Consider the following 24,818-nt stretch of genomic DNA (forward strand, 5'->3'; position numbering starts at 1 on the left):
ATCAACAGCTACATCATATGCCTGCTCGACAAATGAGCAAAATATTATCACACCCCAATATTAGCTGAGGTGCTAAAATTCTAGCCGGAGGAAAGAAAACAGAATTTTACCAAAATATTTATAAAAAATAAAGTATTGGAGGATGGGACAACTTCAGCAGTGATGCTCATATGATTCATGTACATTGTAGACACATATGCAGACTTGAATATCCCTATTACCTATTATCTGAGTAAATTGTTAACATGCTGAAGGTTTAAACAAGAAATGTTTTGCATTTATAATATTGTAGGTCACATGACGGTGCCAAAAGGGTGGGCATAGTATGTATGGATTGTATTCTATCTATCTATCTATCTATCTATCTATCTATCTATCTATCTATCTATCTATCTATCTATCTATCTATCTATCTATCTATCTATCTATCTATCTATGAATGCATTTGATACTGAATCAAATGCATTTAATACTAAATCAAATGCAGTATGTACTGAATCGGATGCAGTTGGTACTGAATCGATTGCATTTGGTACTGAATAGAAAGTAGGTCACATGACGGGGCCCAGCATGGTGGGTGTAGTATGTATGGAATGTATTCTATCTATCTATCTATCTATCTATCTATCTATCTATCTATCTATCTATCTATCTATCTATCTATCTATCTATCTATCTATCTATCTATCTATGAATGCATTTGATACTGAATCAAATGCATTTAATACTGAATCGGATGCAGTTGGTACTGAATCGGATGCAGTTGGTACTGAATCGATTGCATTTGGTACTGAATAGAAAGTAGGTCACATGACGGGGCCCAGCATGGTGGGTGTAGTATGTATGGAATGCATTTGGTACTGAATCAGATGCATTTAACACTAAATCAAATACTGTGGGTACTGAATCAAATGCAGTTGGTACTGAATCGAATGCAATAGGCACTGAATCGAATGCACCTAATACTGGATCAGATGCAGTCTGTACTGTCTGGCCTTAACGACCTGGCAATAAAGCTCTTTGTGATTCTGATTCTGATTCTGATTCTGATTCTGATTCTGAAATGTAAATTGAAGACATCAGAATCCACCTAATTATCTGTACTCTAATATTAGGTAACGTTCTAACGCGGTGCTCCCCCTGGAGGCTGCACAGTGTAAAAGCACTACGTGTTTGCGCATGCGCACGGCGCCATTTTCCTGTCCTCGCCTGTGGTTGCAGTGTTAGCGAGCAGACACCCGCTCTGTCTTCCAACAACACTGCGTCGAATTTTAATCATTTTTAATCTTAAACTCCCGGTGAGTATTTTGATTCGAGAGATTTTTTTGTGATTTTTTTTATTTTTTGGCTGACTATGAACTTATCTATGGAGCGTATTTTTTATTTTTTTTTTATTTTTATTTTTTATTTTTAGCATTTTTCTGCCTGCTTGAGACTCTGATGGTTTGGTGGCGTACATTTTGTGATGCAGATGTAGAACAGCCTAAAACAAACGAACAAAAAAACAGAGAACTTTTTTTTATATCAGAGTAATTTATTTTTCACAAAATTAACTTTTTTTCCCTCCCAGTAGCTGAGATGTGTTTGTATTTTTGAAGGTGAATGTAGGCTAAGTGTAAACTGGCTCTGTTGTGTTTTCCAAGATGGTGGTTTTCCTCATCCATGTCTGGAGTCTTAATCCTTTTAAAAAACATTTTTCAATAAGTATTTTTACCCCAAACGTAGCCTACATAGTCTGTTTTTAATTTGGACATGAACCAGTGTGCTTTGTTTTTAATGTATTGCTGATTTTTTTTGCTGATTCATGGCTGCACTCATGGTTGGACAATGAAACTGAAACACTGGCTGATCTAGAATCAGAGCTTTCACACCTATATGTTCACATTTTTACGTTCCGTAAGTAAAAACGACGTCTGAAAGAGGAATAGAGCGATAGCACTGTTTTAAATAATATACAGCAATGCACACAACATACTGGGAGACATTTCAGAGGATAAATTGCTTGTCGTGTATTTAGGGCCATGTAGGTATCCTGGGTAATGTCGGCGTACCACAGCCAAGGACGAACCGCTTCCAACAGGAGTAACTCAACACAAGGAAGCTGTGTCAAAAAGATGTCTGGATACTAATCATCGTTGTATCCCAAATCACATTTGCCAAAATCACTTCTTTTCTTCAGAAGAATGAAGCACCTACCTCCTTTCCACTCGTTTGTTTTGAGATCCATCGGTTTAATATTTATAATCTGGTTGCTATCCAAACCCTGGTCATTTGTGCCAGTGCCAAATTTAGGTGTCTGAAGTGAAAATCTTGGCCCGTGGTTCATGTGAAAGATGTATAGTTCTCTGGTGAGTCCACCTTCACTGTCTTTCCCATACAATTATGGTGTCGAGAAACCAAAAAAAAGGCTTACTGTGCCTACTGTAAAGTACTGGGGTCAGTACTGGATCAGTGAAGGTTTAGGATGCAGTATCTTGGCATTCCCAAGATTCCTACTTGTGCTAGATTGGCACGTCCCTGCCGAAGACTACCATGCTATTCTGGAGGACAGTGTGCACCCGGTGGTTCAAACGTTATACCAAGGCTGATGCAATGTATAAGGGGGGTGATGCACTAATACACACAGCAAGACTGATGACAGTAGTTTGATAAACATTAAAATGATGTTGGACATCTCGCATGGCCTCAACAGTCACCAGGTCTGAATAATACTCAGACACTTTGGGGTGTTTTAGAGAAGCCAAACTTCTCCACCAACATCATGTAGGGAGTCTGCAAGAGGAATGGCTCAGAATCCCTCTGGCCACAGTGCAGGACAATGAATTGATGCTGTATTGGCTGCAGAAGTACGTACACCTTGGTATAAATTTATTGTGGTCTAAAAACAAGGTTTTTCAGTTTCATTGTCCATCCTATTGTCCATGTATTGTACAATTCTTTGCAATTTTTTTTTTTTTTTTTTTTTTTGGAGAGACGGATTTTTGAATGATGCTTGTGGGACGAATGATTTTTAAATGGACTGCAGGAGAATAACGATGTTTTTTTGCACGGACATAATATAATCAGTGACATTGTTGAAATCAACAACTGCGTTGATGATTAATGCCAAATAAAAAAAGAATTGCCTGAATATCCAGGAAGATTTCTTATTGCTTACGTTCAACAGAATTATTTAAGGGGGAAAACTGATTCTTGTCATTAGGGATTCTCAAATTTGCTATTCACTGACTTTTATAGATTTTTCTGTGTTCAGTACTGTTTTTGACACTCCTCTTAAATTCCTCACACTGTTTGGAAGTGTGCAACTCTTACATCGTGACAAACGGGCGGAGAATTATTTACAATTCGCTAACAAGCTATCAGGGATAAAACCAAAACCCTTCTAATAAGAAATACGATTACCAGTAAGCATTCAAAAAGTAAATATAAATTTGAAAAATGGTTAATAGAAACAACTAGGACAGTTTTTTTTCTTCTTCCAAACCAGGGAGATATTTACTACACATTGTACAGGATTATTTAACGCCAACGTTGATACGCAGGCGTGATTTCGCATATCTTAATAAAATGTACATTACAGGACACGAAACAAAATGTCATTCAATGTATTTAAGGTATTTATGTTCCCACATTTTCAGACTTCGTTTTGAAGCAATATTTAGCAATACTCCAGATAGTTCAGGAAATCTTTCGCGAATTGACACACATTTGTTTGGTTTTTCTCAGCATGTGCTGGTGCGAACGCAGCTCTGCTTTGCCTTTTAATCATCTTTATATTTTATACCAGTAATAGGTCTGTACTTTGAAGATACACTGTTTGCTTTTACACCTTCTCTTTGTTAGCCTACGGTGAAGGAACATGATTAGATTTCATTCTGAGCGTTCAGTTTTAAACTGGATTTAGGTGACTAACCTCTTAATTAGAAAACATACTTTTCCCTGGATGCACTACATACTAAACGGTTAGATGAGATGTAAAAAACAAATAAGCTACTCTGGCAACCCTGGATGTTGAAATTTTATCAAGAATAGGAGAGATCCCCCTGCCGAAACCCGTCCCTGTCTGATCATTTCATTTAATAAATAAAACAATTGTTCATGAATTTATTGATTTATTGATTAATTAGTTGCGCTCCTGTTGCATATTATCTCCTATCTAGCTTTCTGTTAAACAAAGCATAATTTTCTAGTGCGCATCGCTCCAGGAACCTACGAATCGGTCAGTGGGCATTTGTGTAGAAATTGTGCTCAAAAGTTTGCGTACCTTGGGAGAATTTGCAAGAATTTTTTATTTTTTTATTTTTTAAAGAAAACGAGCGAGAGGTTAAAACAAATAATTTTTTTTCTTATTGGACTCAAGTTAATATGTAAGGCACAACAGAATGGCACAATCCTCAAACAAAACATCATAATCCCTGTTCTAATGTTTGCATACATTTAGTTGTTAATATGGCGTATTGGCCGCTCTAGCATCAGTGATGGCATGCAGTCTTTTGTAATAACGGTGCATGAGGTCCTTAATTCTCTCAGGTTGTCTAGCTGTGCTTTCTTTCTTTTCTTTTTTTATTGGCAAAATGCCTAAATGTATGTGTTTTGGTTATCTTGCATGTTTAAGATCTCCCCAAAGTGGCTCAGTGATATTGAGGTCAGGAGACTGTAATGGCTGCTCCAGAACCTTGACCTTTTACTGCTGTAGCCATTAAAGGTGCAAACTTGTCTTGTGCTGTGGATCGTTGTCATGTTGGAACATCCGAGAGCGTCCCATGTGCAGATTTCCTGCTGTAGATGCAAATTGTCTGCCAGTATTTTCTGATAACATGCTGCATTTATCTTGCCATCAACTTTTACTAACTTCCCCGTGCCACTGGAGCTCACACGGCCCCAAAACATGAGATCCATCACCGTGCTTTACAGTACGGATGGTGTACTTTTCACCGTAGGCCTTGTTCACTCCTCTACAAGCATTTATGGTTGAGATTATAAAGTTCAGTATTGGTCTCATCACTCCGAATTACTGTGAGGCTTGTCTAGGTGCTGTCTGGTGTACTGAAGTGAAGATTCGAGTCAGTTCTATTGTTAGGTTCTTACTAATACAGTAGTTGTAGCTTCTGTGGCAAGATTTTTCTTCAGTTACATTTTACAGATCGTTTAGAAAAAGACCTTTCTTTCTTTTTATTTGGTTAGTTATATTTCTTGAGTCTTCGAATATTGTTAACAATATAACGAACAAATCCTCATATTTTGGACTATTAAAAAAATAACCCACAGGCTTTCATGGGGCGTCCTAATTTTTTTGACATGACTGTGTATACAGTGGTGTGAAAGTGTTTGCCCCCTTCCTGATTTTTATTTTCAGATCAAACAAATGTAAACATTAGTCGAAGATAACACAAGTAAACACAACATGCAGTTTTGAAATGGTTTTTATTATTAAGGGAAAACAAAATCCAAACCTACATGATCCTGTGTGAAAAAGTGTTTGCCCCCTAATCCTAATAACTGGTTGGGCCACCCTTGGCAGCAATCGAGCGTTTGCGATAACTTGCAATGAGTCTGTTACAGAGCTGTGGAGGAATTTTGGTTCACTTGTCTTTGCATTGATGTACAGTAATTCAGCCACACTGGAGGGTTTTCAAGCATGAACCGCCTTTAATAGCCTGAGGTTACAGCATCTCAATAGGATTCAGGTCAGGACTTTGACTCGGCCACTCAAGTCTTCATTTTGTTTTTCTTCATCCATTCAGACGTGGACTTGCTGGTGTGTTTTGGATCATTGTCCTGCTGCAGAACCCAAGTCCGCTTCTGCTTAAGGTCACGAACAGATGGCCACACACTGTCCTTCAGGATTTTTTGGTAGACAGCAGAATGCATGGTTCCATTTATCACAGCTTTATCCATTTAAGTCTTCCGGGTCCTGAAGCAGCAAAACAGCCCCAGACCATCACACTACCACCATCATATTTTAATGTTGGTATGATGTTCTGCTTCTGAAATGCAGTGTTACTTACACACCTTCCAAAATTTCAGCTTTTTTCTCGTCAGTCCACAGAGTATTTTCCCAAAAGTCTTGGGGATCATCCAGATGTTTTCTGGCAAATATGAGACGAGCCTTTATGTTCTTTTTGCTCAGCAGCGGTTTTTGTCTTTTAACTCTGCCATGCAGGCCATTTTTGCCCAGTCTCCTTCTCATGGTGGAGGCATGAACACTGACCATAACTGAGAAAAGTGAGGCCTGCAGTTCTTTGGATGTTGTCGTGGGGTCTTTTGTGACATATTAGATGAGACGTCGCTGCGCTCTTGGGGTAATTTTGGTCGACCGGCCACTCCTGGGAAGGTTCACCACTGTTCCATGTTTGTTCACCACTCTCACTGTGGCTCTCACTGTGGTTCGCTGGAGTCCCAAAGCTTTAGAAATGGCTTTATAACCTTTTCCAGACTGATAGAAAGCAATTGAGATCTTTCTCATTTGCTCCTGAATTTCTTTGGATCTCGTGATGTGTAGCTTTTGAGGATCTTTTGGTCTTCTTCACTTTGACAGTCAGGTCTTATTTAAGTGATTTCTTGATTGTGAACAGGTGTGGCAGTGATCAGGCCTGGGTGTGGCTAGAGAAATGGAACTCAGGTGTGATAAACCATAGTTATGTTTTAATGGGGGGGCAAACACTTTTTCACACAGGACCATGTGGGTTTGGATTTTGTTTTCCCTTAATAATAAAAACCTTCATTTAAAAACTGCATGTTGTGTTTACTTGCGTTATCTCTAATATTTTAATTTGTTTTACATTTGATATGAAACAATAAACTGCGACATACATGCAAATAAATAAAAAATCAGGAAGGGGGCCAACACTTTTTCACACCACTGTATTTATATATTAACTGCATTTGTAGCTTTGTACATGTAATTTTCCCAATGACAATAAAGTCAAATCTAATAGGAGTCCATCAGTGGAACGTTAGCTTAGAGTTTAGAGGACAGACGATTGGAATCAAATTTATTGTGAATCAAATCCCGGGGCCTTTAACACTCAACTGCTCTACAATAATGTGCATCACTATTTTTGTGTGTTTATAAATTGATAATACAATTTGTACAGTGGCTGCACAACTAATCAGTGCCTCCATGATTTCAGAATTTTCTGTGCAAAATTGTTGCAAAAAATGCTGCGGATTTTTTTTTTATCTTTTACAATTTGGCGAAATTGCATAAACAGGATTCTTTCTTTAAACTTTTAGCAGTGAAAAGACACATGATATTAAAGGTGGGGTGCACAATGTTTGAGAAATGCTTCAGAAAACTGAGTCGGGCCGACTAACAGAACAAACATGTAGCCAATGTGCAGAAAGGGGCGTGTCTTGTCAATATGCGGCGGAGAGACTGTTCAGTGCGCATGTGTGACATTAGCCAAAAGCGGTTGAAACGTTGATATGGCGGATACCTGCCGTTACATATGCATCGGGTTCTAGGTGTTGAACGTCGCCTTCCGCATGAAACGGAGCTAAACCTTTCACAGTACAGCACGCAGTACTACAAACACATTTGTATTACCATAGTATTACTCATTGAGATCATTTATTGATAAAAAATACCCCCTCGGCCAAAAATACCCCCAAACAGGTTTCGCCATAATAGTTGCCTGGGTTACGTATGTATGTATGTGTGGGGCGGAGCTAAAACAGGGGTGACACCCATTTGGGTTAGGGGCGTGTTTGTTTTGGTGATCTAAAATGTCAACATTGGCTTTGAAACATCGTGCACCCCACCTTTAATGTCTATAATGGCTGCACTCACGTTCGGCAAACATAAGAACAAAGACGACTTCAGCTCTCGTGATGCCGTAATGCAACAGACCAAAAAATACTGTGATCTTTTTAATGGGTTGCATTTTCTGTCAAAGTACGTTGAGTTTGCTTGATATTTGTGTTAATTTCTGCTATCATGAAACCCTGGAGGAACAGTAACTCTTATGTTTGTTTGTTTTTTGTTTGTTTGCTTGTTTGTGTCCATACAGTCATAGGGGTTTTGAGACATGTGCATAGATAAGTGTAGTACACACAACCCATGCGATGTGACGGCAAAATAGAATATAATAATAATAATAATAATAATAATAATAATAATAAAAGTACCCTTAAAACCCGAGATTGTAGTTCAGCTTCTAAACTATAGGTCCGTTAATATTGCAATGTTTTGAGTATGGCGTGCCAAACACATCCAATCTGTCACAGTGTAGATGTTAAGTGTCTCAAGAGTTTAAGTTGATCAGAAGATCAGTGTTCAAGCCCCACTAAGCTGCCCTTGCACTCTGACCCCAACCTCCTCGGCTGGGATATGCGGGGAAAAAACAATTGCACTATGCTGTAATGTATCTTAAAGGCGTCTTCTTATAATCTAATATATAAATACGAATATATTTCCTCATATCAAACCAACTAATCCCTAGACATTTCTTCATTAATCATGCTTAAATAAGTAACTAATTACACACTAGTCTGCAGAGGAGAGGATCCGGATGAACATCAGGATGCGTTTACCTCCTATGTATCTGTACTCATACCTTCAGTGTCCACTTTGGACTTTTTAGAGTATTCCCCTCATTCTCTTCTCCGTTTTTGTTTCTCCCCTTTTATCATTTTCACTTTTAAAAGAAGGTCTCTTTCCCAGCATCAGTCTGTAAGTTTGTTGTATTTGTTTTTCTTTCTCATGCAGTTACGAATGAGTACTTGTGCCCTGTAGTTTCTTTGAGCTGGTTCAAGCGTCGTCTTGTAGTACCGATCGCTAGGCTGTGCAGTGACTCTAATCACCCATCCTCATCCTCCTGACCCCCGACCCTATTCCTAAAAGTCCAGACTGTTGATAAATGTTATTCTAATATTGGTATAATAAAAAAAAATCCCACATTGTATTAAATCCTACTCAGAAAGTGTTAAAACAAAATAAATAAAAGGATTCAAGCTACTCAAGATAAAAAAATTGTATTCAAATATTTAACTTTTAAAGCCTTTATTCAGCTAGGAATAACCAGTTTTTTTTTTTTTCTTGTTTCATTAATTGTTTAAGCTTTATTTTCACGTATTTGAATATTTACAGAAAGCCTCCAACATACTCATTTTTTTAGTTCATGTCTGATGTCATAATATATATATTTTTTTAGGGTTTCTTGTCTTGAAAGTAACACGCAAACAGACTCCAGTTGTGCAACAGCCACTTTTTCTCCCTTTTTTCTTCAGTCTTCATTATGTAGCGAGCAGATATATTGACAGTTGGAAGCCTACTTGTAGGTTGGCCTGAAAGAGCAAAAAGAAACAGCAAGAGAACACAAAATCGATTCAATAAATGAATAAAAAAACATATATATGGCTAAACGTTTATATCACGTTGTAGTATAAATGTGTCACGGGATGATGAAGTGATTCAAAAGAACCGCATTTATTGAAAGACATTAATTAGGAAATAAATAATAAACTCTTCGCATTAAAAAGTTGACTATAAATAAGTGATTATTATTAAAGAACGATACACTACAACTACAAACACAAAGGTCTCGGAAGTTGATTACATTTTTATTTATTCTTAAATTAACCTCAAATAATAAATTCATACCGAAGTAATTTAGGACGTCTTCTGCACCGTGGGTTTGCTAGTTTAATGTCAACACTCATATTTTATTTCATTTGAATGTATTTATTTATTTATTTATTTTGACAATATAAATCTTTACACACTACATCTACAAACCATTTTTTTTTGTCCATGGCAGTATATAATAAACGACTCGTAGTAAACTTGCTGCAATTAAAGCTCAAACGCACAGACTGTATATTTGATCTCAGTCTATTTCATGTATATATCAGAGATGTCTGCTACAATAGACAATTTTTTATTTAAATAAATAAATTGCATAAACCCATGTAGTGTCTTAAGTCTGAATGTTGTTTTGTCTATCGATAGAAAATGTTTCGGTGATTTTAGAATAGATCCTTTTAACTATCTTTTGGTCTAGAGGGTGTGGATGCACCATATATTCTGTTGCTTGCATCCAAGCTGACTAACTGCTATGCGTATCGAGTACATGTCTACTTCTACTTGCTGTGTTCCAATATCGCTTTTAATACGCCCTTTGCTTCACGACTCGGACGTAATTACTGCACGGATGTCTGTTAGGAGCTGAAAAGGAGGTGAACAGCCTCAGTATTTTAAGTAGGATTTATAGTTCTAACCAGCTAGGTGTCCCCCTTCCTATACAAAGGGCATATTAAAAGCTTTCTTTTGTGCAAGAGCTACAGATCTGTTTCATTTTCCGTTCACACAGCAGTAGTCATTGCGTCATTCTGCCACTGGGTGGCGGTAGCAGCACTATCCCTGTCTGGGTTGTTGTTGGTGTGACCTTGATAGGGGGGGGGGGGGAGGGTGGCGGTAACGTCTCACTGAACACCCACCTCCCTTTTACCCTGAATGCACTGCTGAGCAACAGCTCACCGGTGGACCAATAATGACCCCTCTTTTCTCCAACAGAATCAGGCAGACAGACGACTCAACCCCGAAAAACACAGGATGGAGTGAGTGACTATTCCTCCCCCCTCCCCCTCTGTATACTGTGTACAAATGTTATCAAATCCTAAATGCTTTCTAATGTACCGAACACACACACACACACACTCTCCCTGTAAAGTTCATGTTCACTTTATTCACACACAAACCACTGCAATGCTCGTGTTCTAATGCTGTAGGTCAAAAAGTTGATGTTGATTCACACAAATGTCATGTATATTTTTTATATATATGTTTAAAAAAAAAAAGGAACAGCCAAATCATGAACCACCAGGTGATGAGGCTATGACACCAGTTATTATTTATCTCGTGTTTTTTTTTTTTTTGTTTTTTTCCCCAGTTAATTTCCTGTTATATGTTCATACAGTCCCTCTAGTATTTAGCACTGAGGAGCTTCACCATATCAATATTTAAACATTTTTATCAGTTAAATGACATTGCGTTTTTAATCCATTTAACGTACCTCAAACGTAAATATCTTCAGAGCCGCTGCCATACAAAATGAATCAACTTCTTTTTACCAATCAGATTTAAGGGAAAAAATGCACAATAAAAAAAAAAATCTACTTATTACAAGCTAATCTGGGGATCAGAACATTTAGTGACAAGGAACAAATCACATGTTAGAATAACTTTTTTTTTTTTCCTACCAAATGTTATGGAGATTCAAGAAAAGTGATTTTATTTAGTGTTTCACATATTGATCTGATGTAATATACAGAGACATTGAGTTCCCAGACCTACCTGATGTGAGGAAGTGCTTTCAAACCAAATCAAACAATGAAATATGATGATAAAACGACGAAAAAAGAAAACCCATATATATCTTATTTAAAATTTAGTCTGCACACAACTCAGAGCTGATTTAATGAATTTAACGAAAAAGGATGATAGACAGATAGACAGACAGGTTTGTGTAGACTGATGGATAAATGGGTGTATAGATCGGGGGAGTCCAACCCTAGCTTGAAAAGGCTAGTGTAAGTGCAGGTTTTCATTCCAACCAAGCAGCAGCCACACCAGAGTCTAATGAAAGCCACGATGAGCTGAATAAACATGTGGAATCAAGTGTGGCTCCTGTGGACTGGTATGAAAACCTGCACCCACTCTGACCCTTTGAGGATAAGATTTTACTCCCATGGTATTTATAAACACAGACAGGAGGGGATGTGTGTGGAAATACAGTTAGATAGATAGACAGATGGATGGATGGATGTATAGACAGACAGACAGGCAGAGACAGACGGGGTAGTGGATTGATGGATGGATGGGGTGTGTGTGGATGTATAAACAGACAGACAGAATGGGGGATGGATGGATGGATGGATAGATAGAAAGACAGACATACGGATAAGGGGCAGCTGAACGGATGGATAGATGGATGGGTATATAGATAGGGGCATGTATAGGTGGATAGACAGAGGGGGGTGAATGGATGGATAGATGGGGTGTGTGGATAGACAGACAGACACAGGTCGGATGGATGGATGGATGGATAGACAGACGAGGGGTGGATTGATGTATAAACAGACAGACAGAATGGGGGATGGATAGAGGATAGACAGACAGACGGATAAGGGGCAGCTGAACGGATGGATAGCTGGATGGGTATATAGATAGGGGCATGTATAGGTAGATAGACAGAGAGGGGGTGAATGGATGGATAGATGGGGTGTGTGGATAGGCAGACAGATGCAGCCAGACACACAGGTCGGATGGATGGATGGACAGACAGACGGGTATAGCTGGTTGGATGGATAGATGGATGGATGGGTATATAGATAGGGGCATGTATAGGTAGATAGACAGAGAGGGGGATGAATGGATGGATAAATGGGGTGTGTGGATAGACAGACAGATGCAGCCAGACAGACACGGGTCAGATGGATGGATGGATGGCTAGAGAGACGGGGATAGCTGGTTGGATGAATAGATAGATGAATGCGTGTAAAGATAGGGGCATGTATAGGTAGATCGACAGAGAGGGGAATGGATGGATGGATGGATGGATAGATGGGGTATGAGGATAGACAGACGCAGACAGACAGACACGGGGATGGATGGATGGATGGATATATGGGGTATGAGGATAGACAGGCGCAGACAGACAGACATGGGGATGGATGGATAGATAGGTAGATAGATAGATAGATGGATAGAGCTCATATCTTTGAGGAAACATCTACATGACTTGGGTGTTTTTATAAACCATGATGATTTCTGGCCAGATTCATTGCACCACTGGGGGCAAAAAATGAAAGAGAACTTTTTCCCAAATTAGGATTACCACAATATCGATCGATGTCATCACTTGCCATATTGTTTTTATTTAAGATTGTAAATGGTTTGGTGTTTTATGTAAAATAAAATAAATAATAATAATAATAATAATTTCTTCCGACAGCAGTTATTGGAGTCAACAGCACATGGAGCAAGAGAATCTAATCCACACGTGTACATTATTCTGAGCCTGTTATACAATTAAATGTCATCTTATTACTGAGCCTGAGCTTCGTTCTACTCTGCTGTGCTCATTGTAACGTTATATATTAAGGTCATTTGAACCACAAGAAAAATAAGATTCACGCATTAACATGAAGCTCCAACATACCAACCATGCGGAATCAAGAAAAACAGCAAAAAGTTCAACACCACGACAAAACCAAACCTACCACCTGAATGCTGAAAGTGGGGCAAAAAAACACAAGAATCAAGTATCACAAGACATAAAAACAACTGCACTTTTCCCACTCGCTTATTAAGTTTAATGTGAAGTTACAAATGTTCCATGTTAATAACCAGACTTTCTTTAGGATGAATTTCATCTTTGACATGCGTATTTAAATCAGAATTTGAATTTTAATGCTTTACTGTCATAAAGATCTGATTTGGTTGGTTTTGCAGAGGTATATTTAATGACACTGATATGTGTTTGAGTCGGTCTGTACTTCACATGTAAGACTACCAGAATATTTGTGTTGATGTGTAAATCTCACAGCATATACACATATACTTAGTACACATTTTTATGAAAAGCCTTCAACACTGTGTGTGTGATTTAGAACACGGCCCAGAGAGAGAGTGTGTGTTATTCTAATCTGGGAGAAATATGGTTCAGGTCTTCGGCTTGATTTAGCAAACTTAAGCATGTGCAAAACCCAGTGGTGTCTTTTATGTGTTAGTTATTATTATTCATGCCTTTCTTTTAACCTGTACTAAATCTTGGTTGCTTTGTTAGTGTCCTCATACGAGGTAGGTTCTTTTAAATCTGTAAATATATGCTTATAACAAAACTCTTTTATCTTCAAGCTCATGGTAGCTTGCACGAGCCTGACCAGTGAGTGGCCCCGTCCAGTGGAATTGCTTTGTAGCACTTTTGCAAGACTAGTTTTATCCACCCCAAATAGTCATTCTGGCATCTATTTTCTTTCCCGTACCCTCCGTCTCTTGTTTTCTTGCCTTCCCTTCCCCCACCCCACTGCTACGCAGACTCTCACCAACTACAAGCAGCCTGATGGCAAGTAACGTGACCAATAAGACGGACCCGCGCTCTCTCAACTCGCGCGTCTTCATCGGAAACCTGAACACCATGCTGGTGACCAAGGCCGACGTGGAAGCCATTTTTAGCAAGTACGGCAAGATTGTGGGCTGTTCAGTGCACAAGGGCTACGCCTTTGTCCAGTATGCAAACGAGCGGAACGCACGTGCTGCCGTGGGCGGGGAGGACGGACGAATGGTCGTAGGACAAGTGCTGGGTAATGGTGGCTCTCAACAACTCTTTCGTTTCAAAAATAAAACTAACGAACTACTTTTTTTAAATTACCCATTGGACCACAAACTACATTGTCAGGCCTGCTATAGCTGAAGAAGGAAGACACTATTTCAACTTTTTCCTTTAACCAAGAAAGAATTTGCACTGTTCAGGCTTTAACAGCTTCCATTTCATTTTCTTTTATAGATTTAAATAATTTTTTTTCTTTTACAATTTTATAAATTACATTTGAATCTGAAAACTTGCTGATCTCCTTCATTCACAGACATTAACCTGGCTGGAGAACCAAAGCCTCACAGATCGAAGACTATCAAGCGTTCAGCAGGAGAAATGTACAGGTACATAATTGTATTTTTTATTTTATTTTTATTTTATTTTATTTGTTTATTTATTTATTTATGCTGCTGTATAGATTTAACCCTTTCCCTTTCCTCTTTTTTGCTTCCAGTCCTACATTTGATTTAGATTATGACTTCCAAAGAGATTACTATGACAGGTGAGCACTGCAGTGTCTTTCCACTTCACCCAGAATGTGTTGTTAATTCTCTCCTCTTCTCATCTCTTACCATACCATCTCTTCCCATACCTTCCCTTACCATACCGTACCTTACTAGGGGTGTAAGAAAATATCGATACACGTGAGTATCGCAATATTTTGTTTGGCGATATTGTATCGATTCTCAAAAACAAAATATCGATATTTATTTAAAAAAAAAAAAAAAAAAAACAGATTCATGGCAGTTTCATTTTGTTCCGTTTATATCCCAACCTCTAGATTGCAGTCTTCTTATCTCTGAACTTAAACAGTGACAGGAAGTAACACGTTAATGGAGATTTAGGATAGCTCCTCAAGGTTAGGCCCGCGAAAATAAGGACGAACTCACAAACGTTTCACTCGCAGCGGTTTATTCCTCCGTACACAGGAAAAACCTCCGTAATGACATGTTACTAAAACAAAAAATGCTCATTAGTATGAGAAAATGAAAATAAAAGAGAATATCGGATGCAGCATCAGACTTCCACACACGTGGTGTTATAACTGAAGTGTGCACACTTTTGCGCATGCGCACATCCAACTAGTATAACAGTAATAAAGCAACGGCACATTGCTCTTAAAGGGGTAGCACCACTCCACTCGTTACAAAGTACTAGCATAACGGCGCGCTACTAATGTTAACGTTAAAATAGTTCGCTATATATATGAAGATACGCATAGAAGTGCCCTGACATCTGAGCATATTGACCAGCTTATCTTTCTTCAGAAAAACCTTGACATTAAATAAAAAGACAAATATAAATACAAATGAAAGAAACCTGTAAAATCCAAGTTGAAAGGTTCTGAGAATGTGCAACATCTGTAAATATTTTATTGTTTATATTTTTGTTTTCTTTAGGAATCCTGCAAGCACTTTATTTTTTCATTGATATTAAGCAGATATAATTCTTTTGTTCAGATCAAAATGTTAGGACACTGCATGCTACAATTGTAAACTGAAACTGTGAAGCTTTAAAGACAGGGTCTAAAAATATATGTGGTCTGTTTATAACAGCTAACATTTAAAACATTTAATTTAATACATTTAAGAAATCCTGCAAGCACTTTATTTTTCCCCATTTATTCATACTGCACATAAAGTGGTTCAATCATATTGAATGTTACAGGGGCTAATTAATGCAAATGCAGTTCCCACTGTGTTCTGTTTAAATAAGAATTTTTTTTGGCTAAGGTTGCATATGGTGGTGTTCTTGACAGCTTCCCTAAAACTTTATCCTATAATTAAAATAAGAAATATCCCAATATATCGCCTTGCTTACAATATCGCAATGTATCGCAACATATCGTATCGCAACCCCGTATCGTGATACGTATCGTATCGCCAAATTCTTGCCAATACACAGCCCTATACCTTACCTTACCTTACCTTAACTTCTCATACTATACCATACCTTCCCTTCTCATACCTTCCCATACCTTAACTTTTCATACCATACCTTACCATACCTTCCCTTACCTTCCCTTACATTGCCTTGCCTTGCCTTGCCTTGCCTTGCCTTGGTCAAAGTCTAAATCCTGGCCAATACCTCTTGCTCTCTTTTTTCTTCACTTAAGCTTGATACAACTATTTGAATTACCCATCACATTTGTGTGCTATAAGGCAAGGGTGACAAGAGTGGATATGGGGATCGTTTTCTTGGAATTGTGCCGATTCTTCTTTCTAAGGCTCAGGTTCTCATCCTGACATATGGATAGGAATGCTGGATTATTTTTACCATTTGTTATTTATATAGTTATATTAATATAGTCCTCTGCATGTAAACAGCATGGAAACAGAACATAAAAGCCTTTACACCAGACAAGGGTAGAACTTAGAGCTGTTACTTTCAATAAAAAAATCTTTCTAGCTTTACTGTTTCCCTGGGAACTAAAAGGCCCAAACCTGTTGCAATGACCATGCACCTTGTGACAAAGCAAGCTCCGTGTTCACCAAAGTTGGATTGGATGAACTCGAGTGTTCTGACCTCAGCTGCCACTGACCACCTTCAGGATAAACTGGAACATGACCATGTCATGGGGAACCAGAATAAACACAGCCACGCTGTTTACTCACTGTTCCTCTATCTTGTTTTTTTGTTTTAAACAATGCTGAACTGTTTGAACCTGCTGAACTCTGACCGTCACCACTGCACTGCTGATGTTTCTCGCGGGAACACGGGCGAGTCAGAAACCCAAATTGACTGAAAAGTTTTTACGCTTCACTGACATGATGTTTATGAAATGCATGTGGTGGGACTTTGAAATGTAATACTAGTATGTGTGTTTGTTATTAGGGTGTACACCTACCCCTCACGGGTGCCTCCTCCCCCTCCCCCACTCTCCCGTGCTGTAATTCCCTCAAAGCGGCCGCGAGTCAGCGTGAGCGGCAGCCGCCGGGCCAAGACCAGCTTCTCGGCTAAGAGCAGCCAGAGAACCTCTCGCACTAGTTAGTACTTTATTACACATATATACATACATCTGTATGTATACACAGTCACACAGAAAAATGCCATGGTTTTGAACATAATTCCCACGGGTTCTACTGTGATGTGTGTGTGTGTGTGTCTGTGTGTGTGTGTGTGTGTCTGTGTGTGTGTGTGTGTGTCTGTGTGTGTGTGTCTGTGTGTGTGTGTGTGTGTCTGTGTGTGTGTGTGTCTGTGTGTGTGTGTGTCTGTGTGTGTGTGTGTCTGTGTGTGTGTGTGTCTGTGTGTGTGTGTGTGTCTGTGTGTGTGTGTCTGTGTGTGTGTGTCTGTGTGTGTGTGTCTGTGTCTGTGTGTCTGTGTCTGTGTGTCTGTGTCTGTGTGTGTGTGTCTGTGTGTCTGTCTGTGTGTGTCTGTCTGTGTGTGTCTGTCTGTGTGTGTGTGTGTGTGTGTGTGTGTGTGTGTGTGTGTGTGTGTGTGTGTGTGTGTGTGTTTAGTGAGAGCTGATGACCTGCAAACCATCAAGAAGGAGCTGACTCAAATCAAACACAAAGTGGACTACCTCCTGGAGAGCCTGGATAGGATGGAAAGAGAACACAGCAAGAAATCAGGCAAAACACACACACACACAAACAGTCTGTCAATGTTATACACCACACATACACACGCTGTTCTTGTTCTTGAACAAAGAACAAACACAAGAAATGTTTTGTAACTGCACTGATTTTTAGGCTCATAGGTAACAATTAAGTGCCAAAGTTTGTATGCTTACAGGGAAAATGAGAACAAATAGTATTTTATGGCAGAGTTAGTATTATAGATCGAATGGTCTCAATTCAAAAGTTTGGATTTCCTTCCTCAATTTGATATTTTGTTTTAAATGCCATTATATCTCTTAACAAATCAGTTAGGTGATTTACTACATTAATGTCAGAGATCCTACAGAGAGAGACATATTTCAGCTGTAATTCTATATAGTAGACTTCCAGCGTGGAGCTTCTGACTTTCCAGATGTGGTAGCTCAGTGTTTAAGGTGTTGGGCTACTGATCGGAAGGTCATGGGTTCGAACCCCAGGTCCACCAAGCTGCCACTGCTGGGCCCCTGAGCAAGGCCCTTAACCCTCAGTTGCTCAGTTGTAAGTCACTCTGGATAAGGGTGTCTGCTAAATGCCGTAAATGTAAATAATTAGGAATTAACTGCAAGTGGACAATTGCCTTTATTTAAGGGTCTACATTTCGAGCCAGTGCCTTTTTACCCATTGCAAATCGAAACATTTTCAGACAACATAGTCATTGTAAAGAAACAAAACCCCATGATAAGGAGTTAGAGGTATCAAAGACTAAATATGTACATTGCCCATGAAGAGGGTGGGTCCTGTATTACCATGGCATGGAAATTTGTTTCTCACCTGCTCCAAGGACCAGCATTATCATGCAGAAGAATGAGAAGCCTTTCGAATTCAAAAAGCACCATCCCAGAAATAAAGCATGGGGTTCGCAGGATCTGAGACGGAAGGGGTGTTCGGATTTTGCTTGTAAAAAAGGACTGGTGCAGAAATTTAAAAATGGCGTCTTTCTGCGAGACTACAATGCTAAGCACACGTCCAAAAATGAAAGGAAAGGCCATCACAAAGCCCTGACCTGAATCCGTTTGAAAATTTGTGTGCTGAACTGAAAAAACATGTCTGAGTTAAAGGAGACCTAGAAACCTGTGTTCTTACACCAGTTCTGTCAAGAGAAATAAGCTAAAAAAAACAACAAAATTATTAGTGTAAAGCAAAGCTTGACGAAGTCCTGATGCTTAGGTTTAAGTTTGAGCATTTAAAAGGCAATGCTACTAAATACTAGGTATGTCAATTTATTACCCACAGAAAATCTAGTATAGTAAATAAAAGCTGGAATAAATCAAGCGGTATCTTAGCAAAAAAGAAATTAAATGGATATCTTAATTGACTTAACAAATCAAATGTATGGTAACGTGTGTGTGTGTGTGTGTGTGTGTTGAATGTTTTGATGTACTCAACACTTTTCTTGTGTTTAGAAGTGAAAAGCATTAAAGCGGAGGAGTCATCTCCCCAGCATCCCAGCATGAAAAAGGACAGAGAGAACGTGGACATCAACGACTACGAAGAAGAGGGTGATTTAGAGGAAGAGGAGGTGCGTAGTGGAGAGAGGGGGGAAAAAAGAAATGAGTTGGGTAGAGTTGTTGTTCTAGAGTTCTATTTTAGATGTGTTTGATTTTGCTCTGTGTGTGTGCGTGTGTGTGTGCGCGTGTGTGTGCATGCACCCGAAAAGATCAAGAGCCAGGGAAGGGAAGAAGATGAAGAGGAAGATGAAGGAGAACAAGAGGAAGGAGAGGATGACGGAGACAGCACTAACGGAGACCACTCTTAAAGCACCGGTTCTTACGGTTCTAACCACACAGACTTTACGCTGAAATACGTGGGTGTCTAAAATTATGCCACATACAGCATGCAAGTATGCGTGCGGAATTAAATCCACAAATCTCGTGCGATAAATAAATAAATAAACCAACGTTTAAAAAAAAAACCGAAAAATCAGATCCTCTTCGGAACACACAATTTTTTTTTGTTCACCATGCCACATTTTTTTCATAATTCGTATAAGTAGGAGTGATTTCTGTTTTTTTCTTCCCCCTTCTTCCAGCAGCAGGCTTTAAAAATTCCCCGTAGGTCAATGCACTTCCATTCCTCACCTGTCAGTGGCAGCGTCACTCACTATTTCAGTTGTAAAGTTCAACCGAATTTGATTCTTAACTGATTTTATGGGGTGAGTATGTCTGAGTATGTCTCAGATCACCCATCAACAAAAATAAATAGCTTGTACAGTATATACTTTTAATTTATTCTTTTTTTTTTTTTTTTCTTTTTTTTCGGTTTGTTGTTGTGAGTCTAGTGACATTAAGTGGAGGATTGTGCTACAGAGACATGTTTGTTGCTGTTTCATTCTAGTGGTTTTTCTTTTTGTTCTGTAATAAATTTCAATAAAAAGTCTAGACCTTTTGTGCAACATTGTGCAGATCTATAACTACATGCCGCGTACCGGATGAAATAACGATTCTAATCAAACTCTAGTCACGCTGTGCTTTATGATGTTTGCTAATCTTCTGGGGAAGTGGTGCTTAAATTACACTAAATGTTTTGGCTAATAGTAATTAAATAGTAAACATTTGGAATGTACCAAAAAACGTCAGACAAGTTGTTTGTGAGAAAATAAAAAGTGGCCAAGATTTTCATTTTGATTATGAGGCAGGTTCAGCTAGCAATTGAGGAAGTTAAAATGGGTTGTTGTTGTTGTTGTTGTTTATACTGTTACACCCCCCCCCCTTTTAAATCAGTTTTACTCTAAACCTTTTCTAAAATTGAAAACTTGTGTCCCCATTTTGCTTTATGCTCTAATTGTTAGCTGTGTCCCAAATGACAGACTACACACTATGCACTTAGACTAGAGTGAGTGAGCTCTACTGTCTGGGGGAAGTCGTGGCCTAATGGTTAGAGAGTTTGACTCCTAACCCTAAGGTTGTGGGTTCGCGTCTCGGGCCGACAATACCACGACTGAGGTGCCCTTGAGCAAGGCACAGAAACCCATCTCCTCCACCCCCAACTGCTCCCCGGGCACCGCAGCATAAATGGCTGCACACTGCTCCAGGTGTGTGTTCAGTGCTGTGTGTGTGTTCAGTGCTGTGTGTGTGTGCACTTTGGATGCGTTAAATGCAGAGAACGAATTCTGAGTATGAGTCACCATACAGCTGTATGTCACGTCACTTTGTAGTGTAAAAGGGGACTTTCCTTTTAAATGGAATACTAACACTTTTTAAGAACAAAGAGTAGAAGCCATTTCCCAGGTCGATGGCAAACACACAAGCAAACACTGCTAGCTTCCAGAATAGGTAGGTTTAAAGTGTTAAAAATACAGTTAATCCCACAACATGGGTTAATTTAAAAGACATTTGTAAGATGGCTTGTCCATCACCATTTTGTCTGCCATCTTAATTTTTTTTCCTCATCCAGCACCACTGACTGGTAGCCCGGTCCCTCCTTTCCACATAGTTTTTTTTGATTGAGCGATTATCCGGGTACTTGAAGTACACCTATTCATGTTGTAATTTTCAGTGTGAATTTTCTACTCACATTATTCATACTCCAAAATGGTGTAGAGCGATTAAGTGTGATCTTGGACACAATTTTTGTGTTCCCCAAGGACTCAGGTGCCCATGCCTAGTCCTGGAGTTATGATTGTTTATCACATTTAAGTGTTTTACTGCTCTAACACACCCAGGAAGGGCTTTAATTTAATTCATTTATATAGGGCTTTCAGCAATGACTATTTTTAAGAATAAAAAAAATTTGTTTTAAACATATTCATCCCTAATGAGCAAGTCAGAGGTGACAAGGAAAAGCTCCCTGAGATGACATGAAGAAACTTACGAGGAACCGGACTCGAGACAGAACCCACCCTAATCTGGGTGACACTGGATAGCAGAGATTGTTAGAATTTCCTTTCTGTAACTGTGCACTATACAATGTATCCGGTAAGTATTCACAGCGCTTCACTTTTTCTACATTTTATTATAGCCTTATTCCAATTTTTTCCTCAAAATTCTACAAACAATATCCCATAATGACAACGTGAAAGAAGCTTGTTTGAAATCTTTGCAAATTTATTACAAAAAATATAATAAAAATCACGTATAAGTATTTACAGCCTTTGCTCATTGCTTTGAGTATGATGCTACCGTACATACTAGCTTGGCGCACCTATTTCTGGACAGTTTCTCCCTTTCTTCTTTGCAGGACCTCTCATGTTCCACTAGGTTGGATGGGGAACAGCCATTTTTAGATCTCTCCAGAGATGTTTAATCTGGTTCAATTCTGGGCTTTGGCTGGGCCACTCAAGGAAGTTCACGGAGTTGTCCCATAGCCACTCCTCTATTTTGGCGGTGTGCTTAGGGTCGTTGTCCTGTTGGAAAATGAACCTTCACCCCAGTCTGAGGTCCAGAGCACTCTGGAGCAGGTTTTCATCAATTATGTCTGTATTTTGCTGCATTCATCTTTCCAACTAGTTTTTGGCTCTGAAAAACATCCCCACAACATCATGCTGCCACCACCATGCTTCACTGCTTTCCTCCAGACATGATGCTTGTATTCTGGCCAAAGAGTTAAATTTTGGTTTCATCAGACCAAAGAATTTTGTTTCTTGTGGTTTGAGAGTCCTTCAGGTGCCTTTTTTCAAACTACAAGTGGGTCATCATGTGCCTTTTACTGATGAGTGGCTTCCGACTGGCCACTCACTCTACCATACAGGCCTGATTGGTGGAGTGCTGCAGACACGGTTGTTCTCCTGAAAGGTTCTCCTCTCTTCAGAATGAGTCACTTGAGCATTGTCAGAGTGACAATCAGGTTCTTGGACAATCAGGTTCTTGGACAATCTCCCTTACTAAGGCCTTTCTCCCCAATCGCTTAGTTAGGCCGTGCAACCCGCTCTAGGAAGAGCTCTGGTGGTTCCCAACTTGTTCCATTTATGAATGATGGAGGCCAATTTGCTCATTGGGACCTTCAATGATGCAGAAATGTTTCTCTACCATTCCCCCAGATCTGAGCCTTCTGTTCAATCCTGTCTCCGAGATCTAAAGACAATACCTTGGACTTCATGGCATGGTTTGTGCTCTGACACGCATTGTGAACTGTGGGACCTTATATAGACAGGTTTGTGCTTTTCCTTTGCCATGTCCAATCAACTGAATTTAACAGGTGGACTCCAATCAAGTTGTAGAAATATCTCAAGGATGATCAGGATGCACCTGAGCTCAATTTCTGTGTTTTGTTTTTTTTTCTTTTTAATACATGTAGAGATTTTAAACAAACATATTTCACGTTGTTATTATGGGGTAGTGGGGAAAATAATTAAATACATTTTGGAATTAAGGCTGTAACATAACAGAATGCACTGTATAGTCAAGTGGAATTGTGTAAGCAGCTTATGGTTACTTGTTCATCTTTCCTTGATGTAAACTGCAGGGATTACTCATCACATCTACATCTAAACACATCCAGGTATATTTAAATTTATTTCTGGGTTTAAAACCTGACACCATTTCACAAGCTCACAAAACCTTTCTCCAAATATGGAATAGGTTGCCAGAGCTATTATGACCATGACCTGTGCTTTCTCAAGCAGTTTAAAAGAACATCATTCTCAAATCAGACATAAGTTCAGGTTCACTTGGCTGTTTTGGCTGATACAAATGTGCATACTGTCGGAACTCAGAGCCGGTCTCCAAGTCGACACATCGCATGGTGATCTCCACACTTAGACTTTTTGGTTACTAAAGACTGTTTTAGTTAAACTTAACTGTTAACTCTATAATTACTACAAAAATACTGAGAAAACTCCATAGACCTGGATGAGAATGACTTCTTCATTGTGGTCAATCAGCCAACAAATTCTAAGAGAAATTGCCAAATTAAAAGTAACAAATGAAAACCCCCAAAAAGAGCATGTCATGCAAAATCAATCAAGAAAAACAAGAACTCTCACGACGTCCTTGCAAAAATAAAAACACCCACCTTGACACACGGGCACCCACGCGCACACACACCTTCGCCCCCGAAGAACCAAAAAAACCTCAGATATCTTCTCAATATATACCCTGGCGCTCCTAGGAGCCCAGGTGCCATATCACCTTATTTACCGGCATTCCCTCCTATGTTTTATAAATACACTGACCCAATTTCCCCTTATTTCCCATTACCTTTCACCCATATGCCCATTTATGGATTTTCCTCCCCTTATTTTTCATGACCTCAGACTAAACACCTGGGCCTTCTTCAGTCTGCACAACAAGTTTATGAGCACCACATGCCCATTTATGGATTCTCCTCCCTTTAGTTCTCAGGGCCTAGGTCTGTGGACCACTGTTTTTTTTCATTCTACATAACATGTTATTGCTATGGACCAAGGTCTGAGAACCATGGTCTTCTTCATTTTCCATAACAATTTATGAGCTAAGGTCTGGGAACAATGGTCTTTTCCCTTCTACATAACAAGTTGTTATTATAAATGTGCTCAGACTGACTAGGCCTGACAGCCCCGAATCTGGTTGCAATAAACATCTTTGGCCTACAACATCACCTACATATGTCTTATGACAGCAATTGTAATATTTTGCAAGGCCTAATACTTTACTTTGGTTATAGTATTGTAAGGAATAATATTTTAATTATTTCTACTAAGATTTTTTACAACAATACCGTCCCAGACATGTTATAGCAAACAAAGCATATAGTTCCAGAGCCTAATCTAAGGGCAGGAATTCACCCAGTATGGGACACCAGAACACACCTTCGCATCAAGGGTCAACCTTGTTTTTAGGAGGTCCTTGAAAACCCTGAGAACACTCAATGCATGGAGACTCCAAACAAACCGTAACCTGAGCTCAGGGTCAAACGTAGAGCTGTGAAGCAGCAATACCACCCGCTGCACTACAATACCACTTATTTTACATTGAGCTAGCTGGAA

General features: G+C 39.2%; 1 protein-coding gene across 2 annotated transcripts; it reads left to right on the forward strand.

The window, feature by feature from the left end:
* Nucleotides 1-1,136: 1,136 nt before the first annotated feature.
* On the forward strand, nucleotides 1,137-20,309 carry LOC113661795 (heterogeneous nuclear ribonucleoprotein C). 2 transcript variants are annotated; one of them, XM_027176249.2, is made up of 9 exons: nucleotides 1,137-1,298; nucleotides 10,517-10,560; nucleotides 14,042-14,307; nucleotides 14,590-14,662; nucleotides 14,773-14,820; nucleotides 17,154-17,305; nucleotides 17,777-17,890; nucleotides 19,321-19,436; nucleotides 19,575-20,309. In XM_027176249.2, exons 2-9 carry the CDS (start codon nucleotides 10,556-10,558, stop codon nucleotides 19,671-19,673), a joined length of 873 nt encoding a protein of 290 aa, XP_027032050.1. In that variant the 5' UTR covers nucleotides 1,137-1,298; nucleotides 10,517-10,555; the 3' UTR covers nucleotides 19,674-20,309. The 2 variants fall into 2 exon arrangements, with proteins under 2 accessions (XP_027032050.1, XP_027032051.1); XM_027176250.2 differs by lacking the exon at nucleotides 10,517-10,560.
* Nucleotides 20,310-24,818: the final 4,509 nt, after the last annotated feature.

This window comes from Tachysurus fulvidraco, chromosome 7 (assembly GCF_022655615.1).
Source record: "Tachysurus fulvidraco isolate hzauxx_2018 chromosome 7, HZAU_PFXX_2.0, whole genome shotgun sequence".
NCBI classification, from domain to species: Eukaryota; Metazoa; Chordata; class Actinopteri; order Siluriformes; family Bagridae; genus Tachysurus; species Tachysurus fulvidraco.

What these genes read in the sequence shown, in the direction of transcription:
- LOC113661795 (XM_027176249.2), top strand. An exon ending in TCAGCAGGAGAAATGTACAG is followed by an intron (nt 14,663 to 14,772) that starts GTACATAATTGT and finishes TTTTGCTTCCAG; the next exon opens with TCCTACATTTGATTTAGATT. An exon ending in CAAAGAGATTACTATGACAG is followed by an intron (nt 14,821 to 17,153) that starts GTGAGCACTGCA and finishes GTTTGTTATTAG; the next exon opens with GGTGTACACCTACCCCTCAC.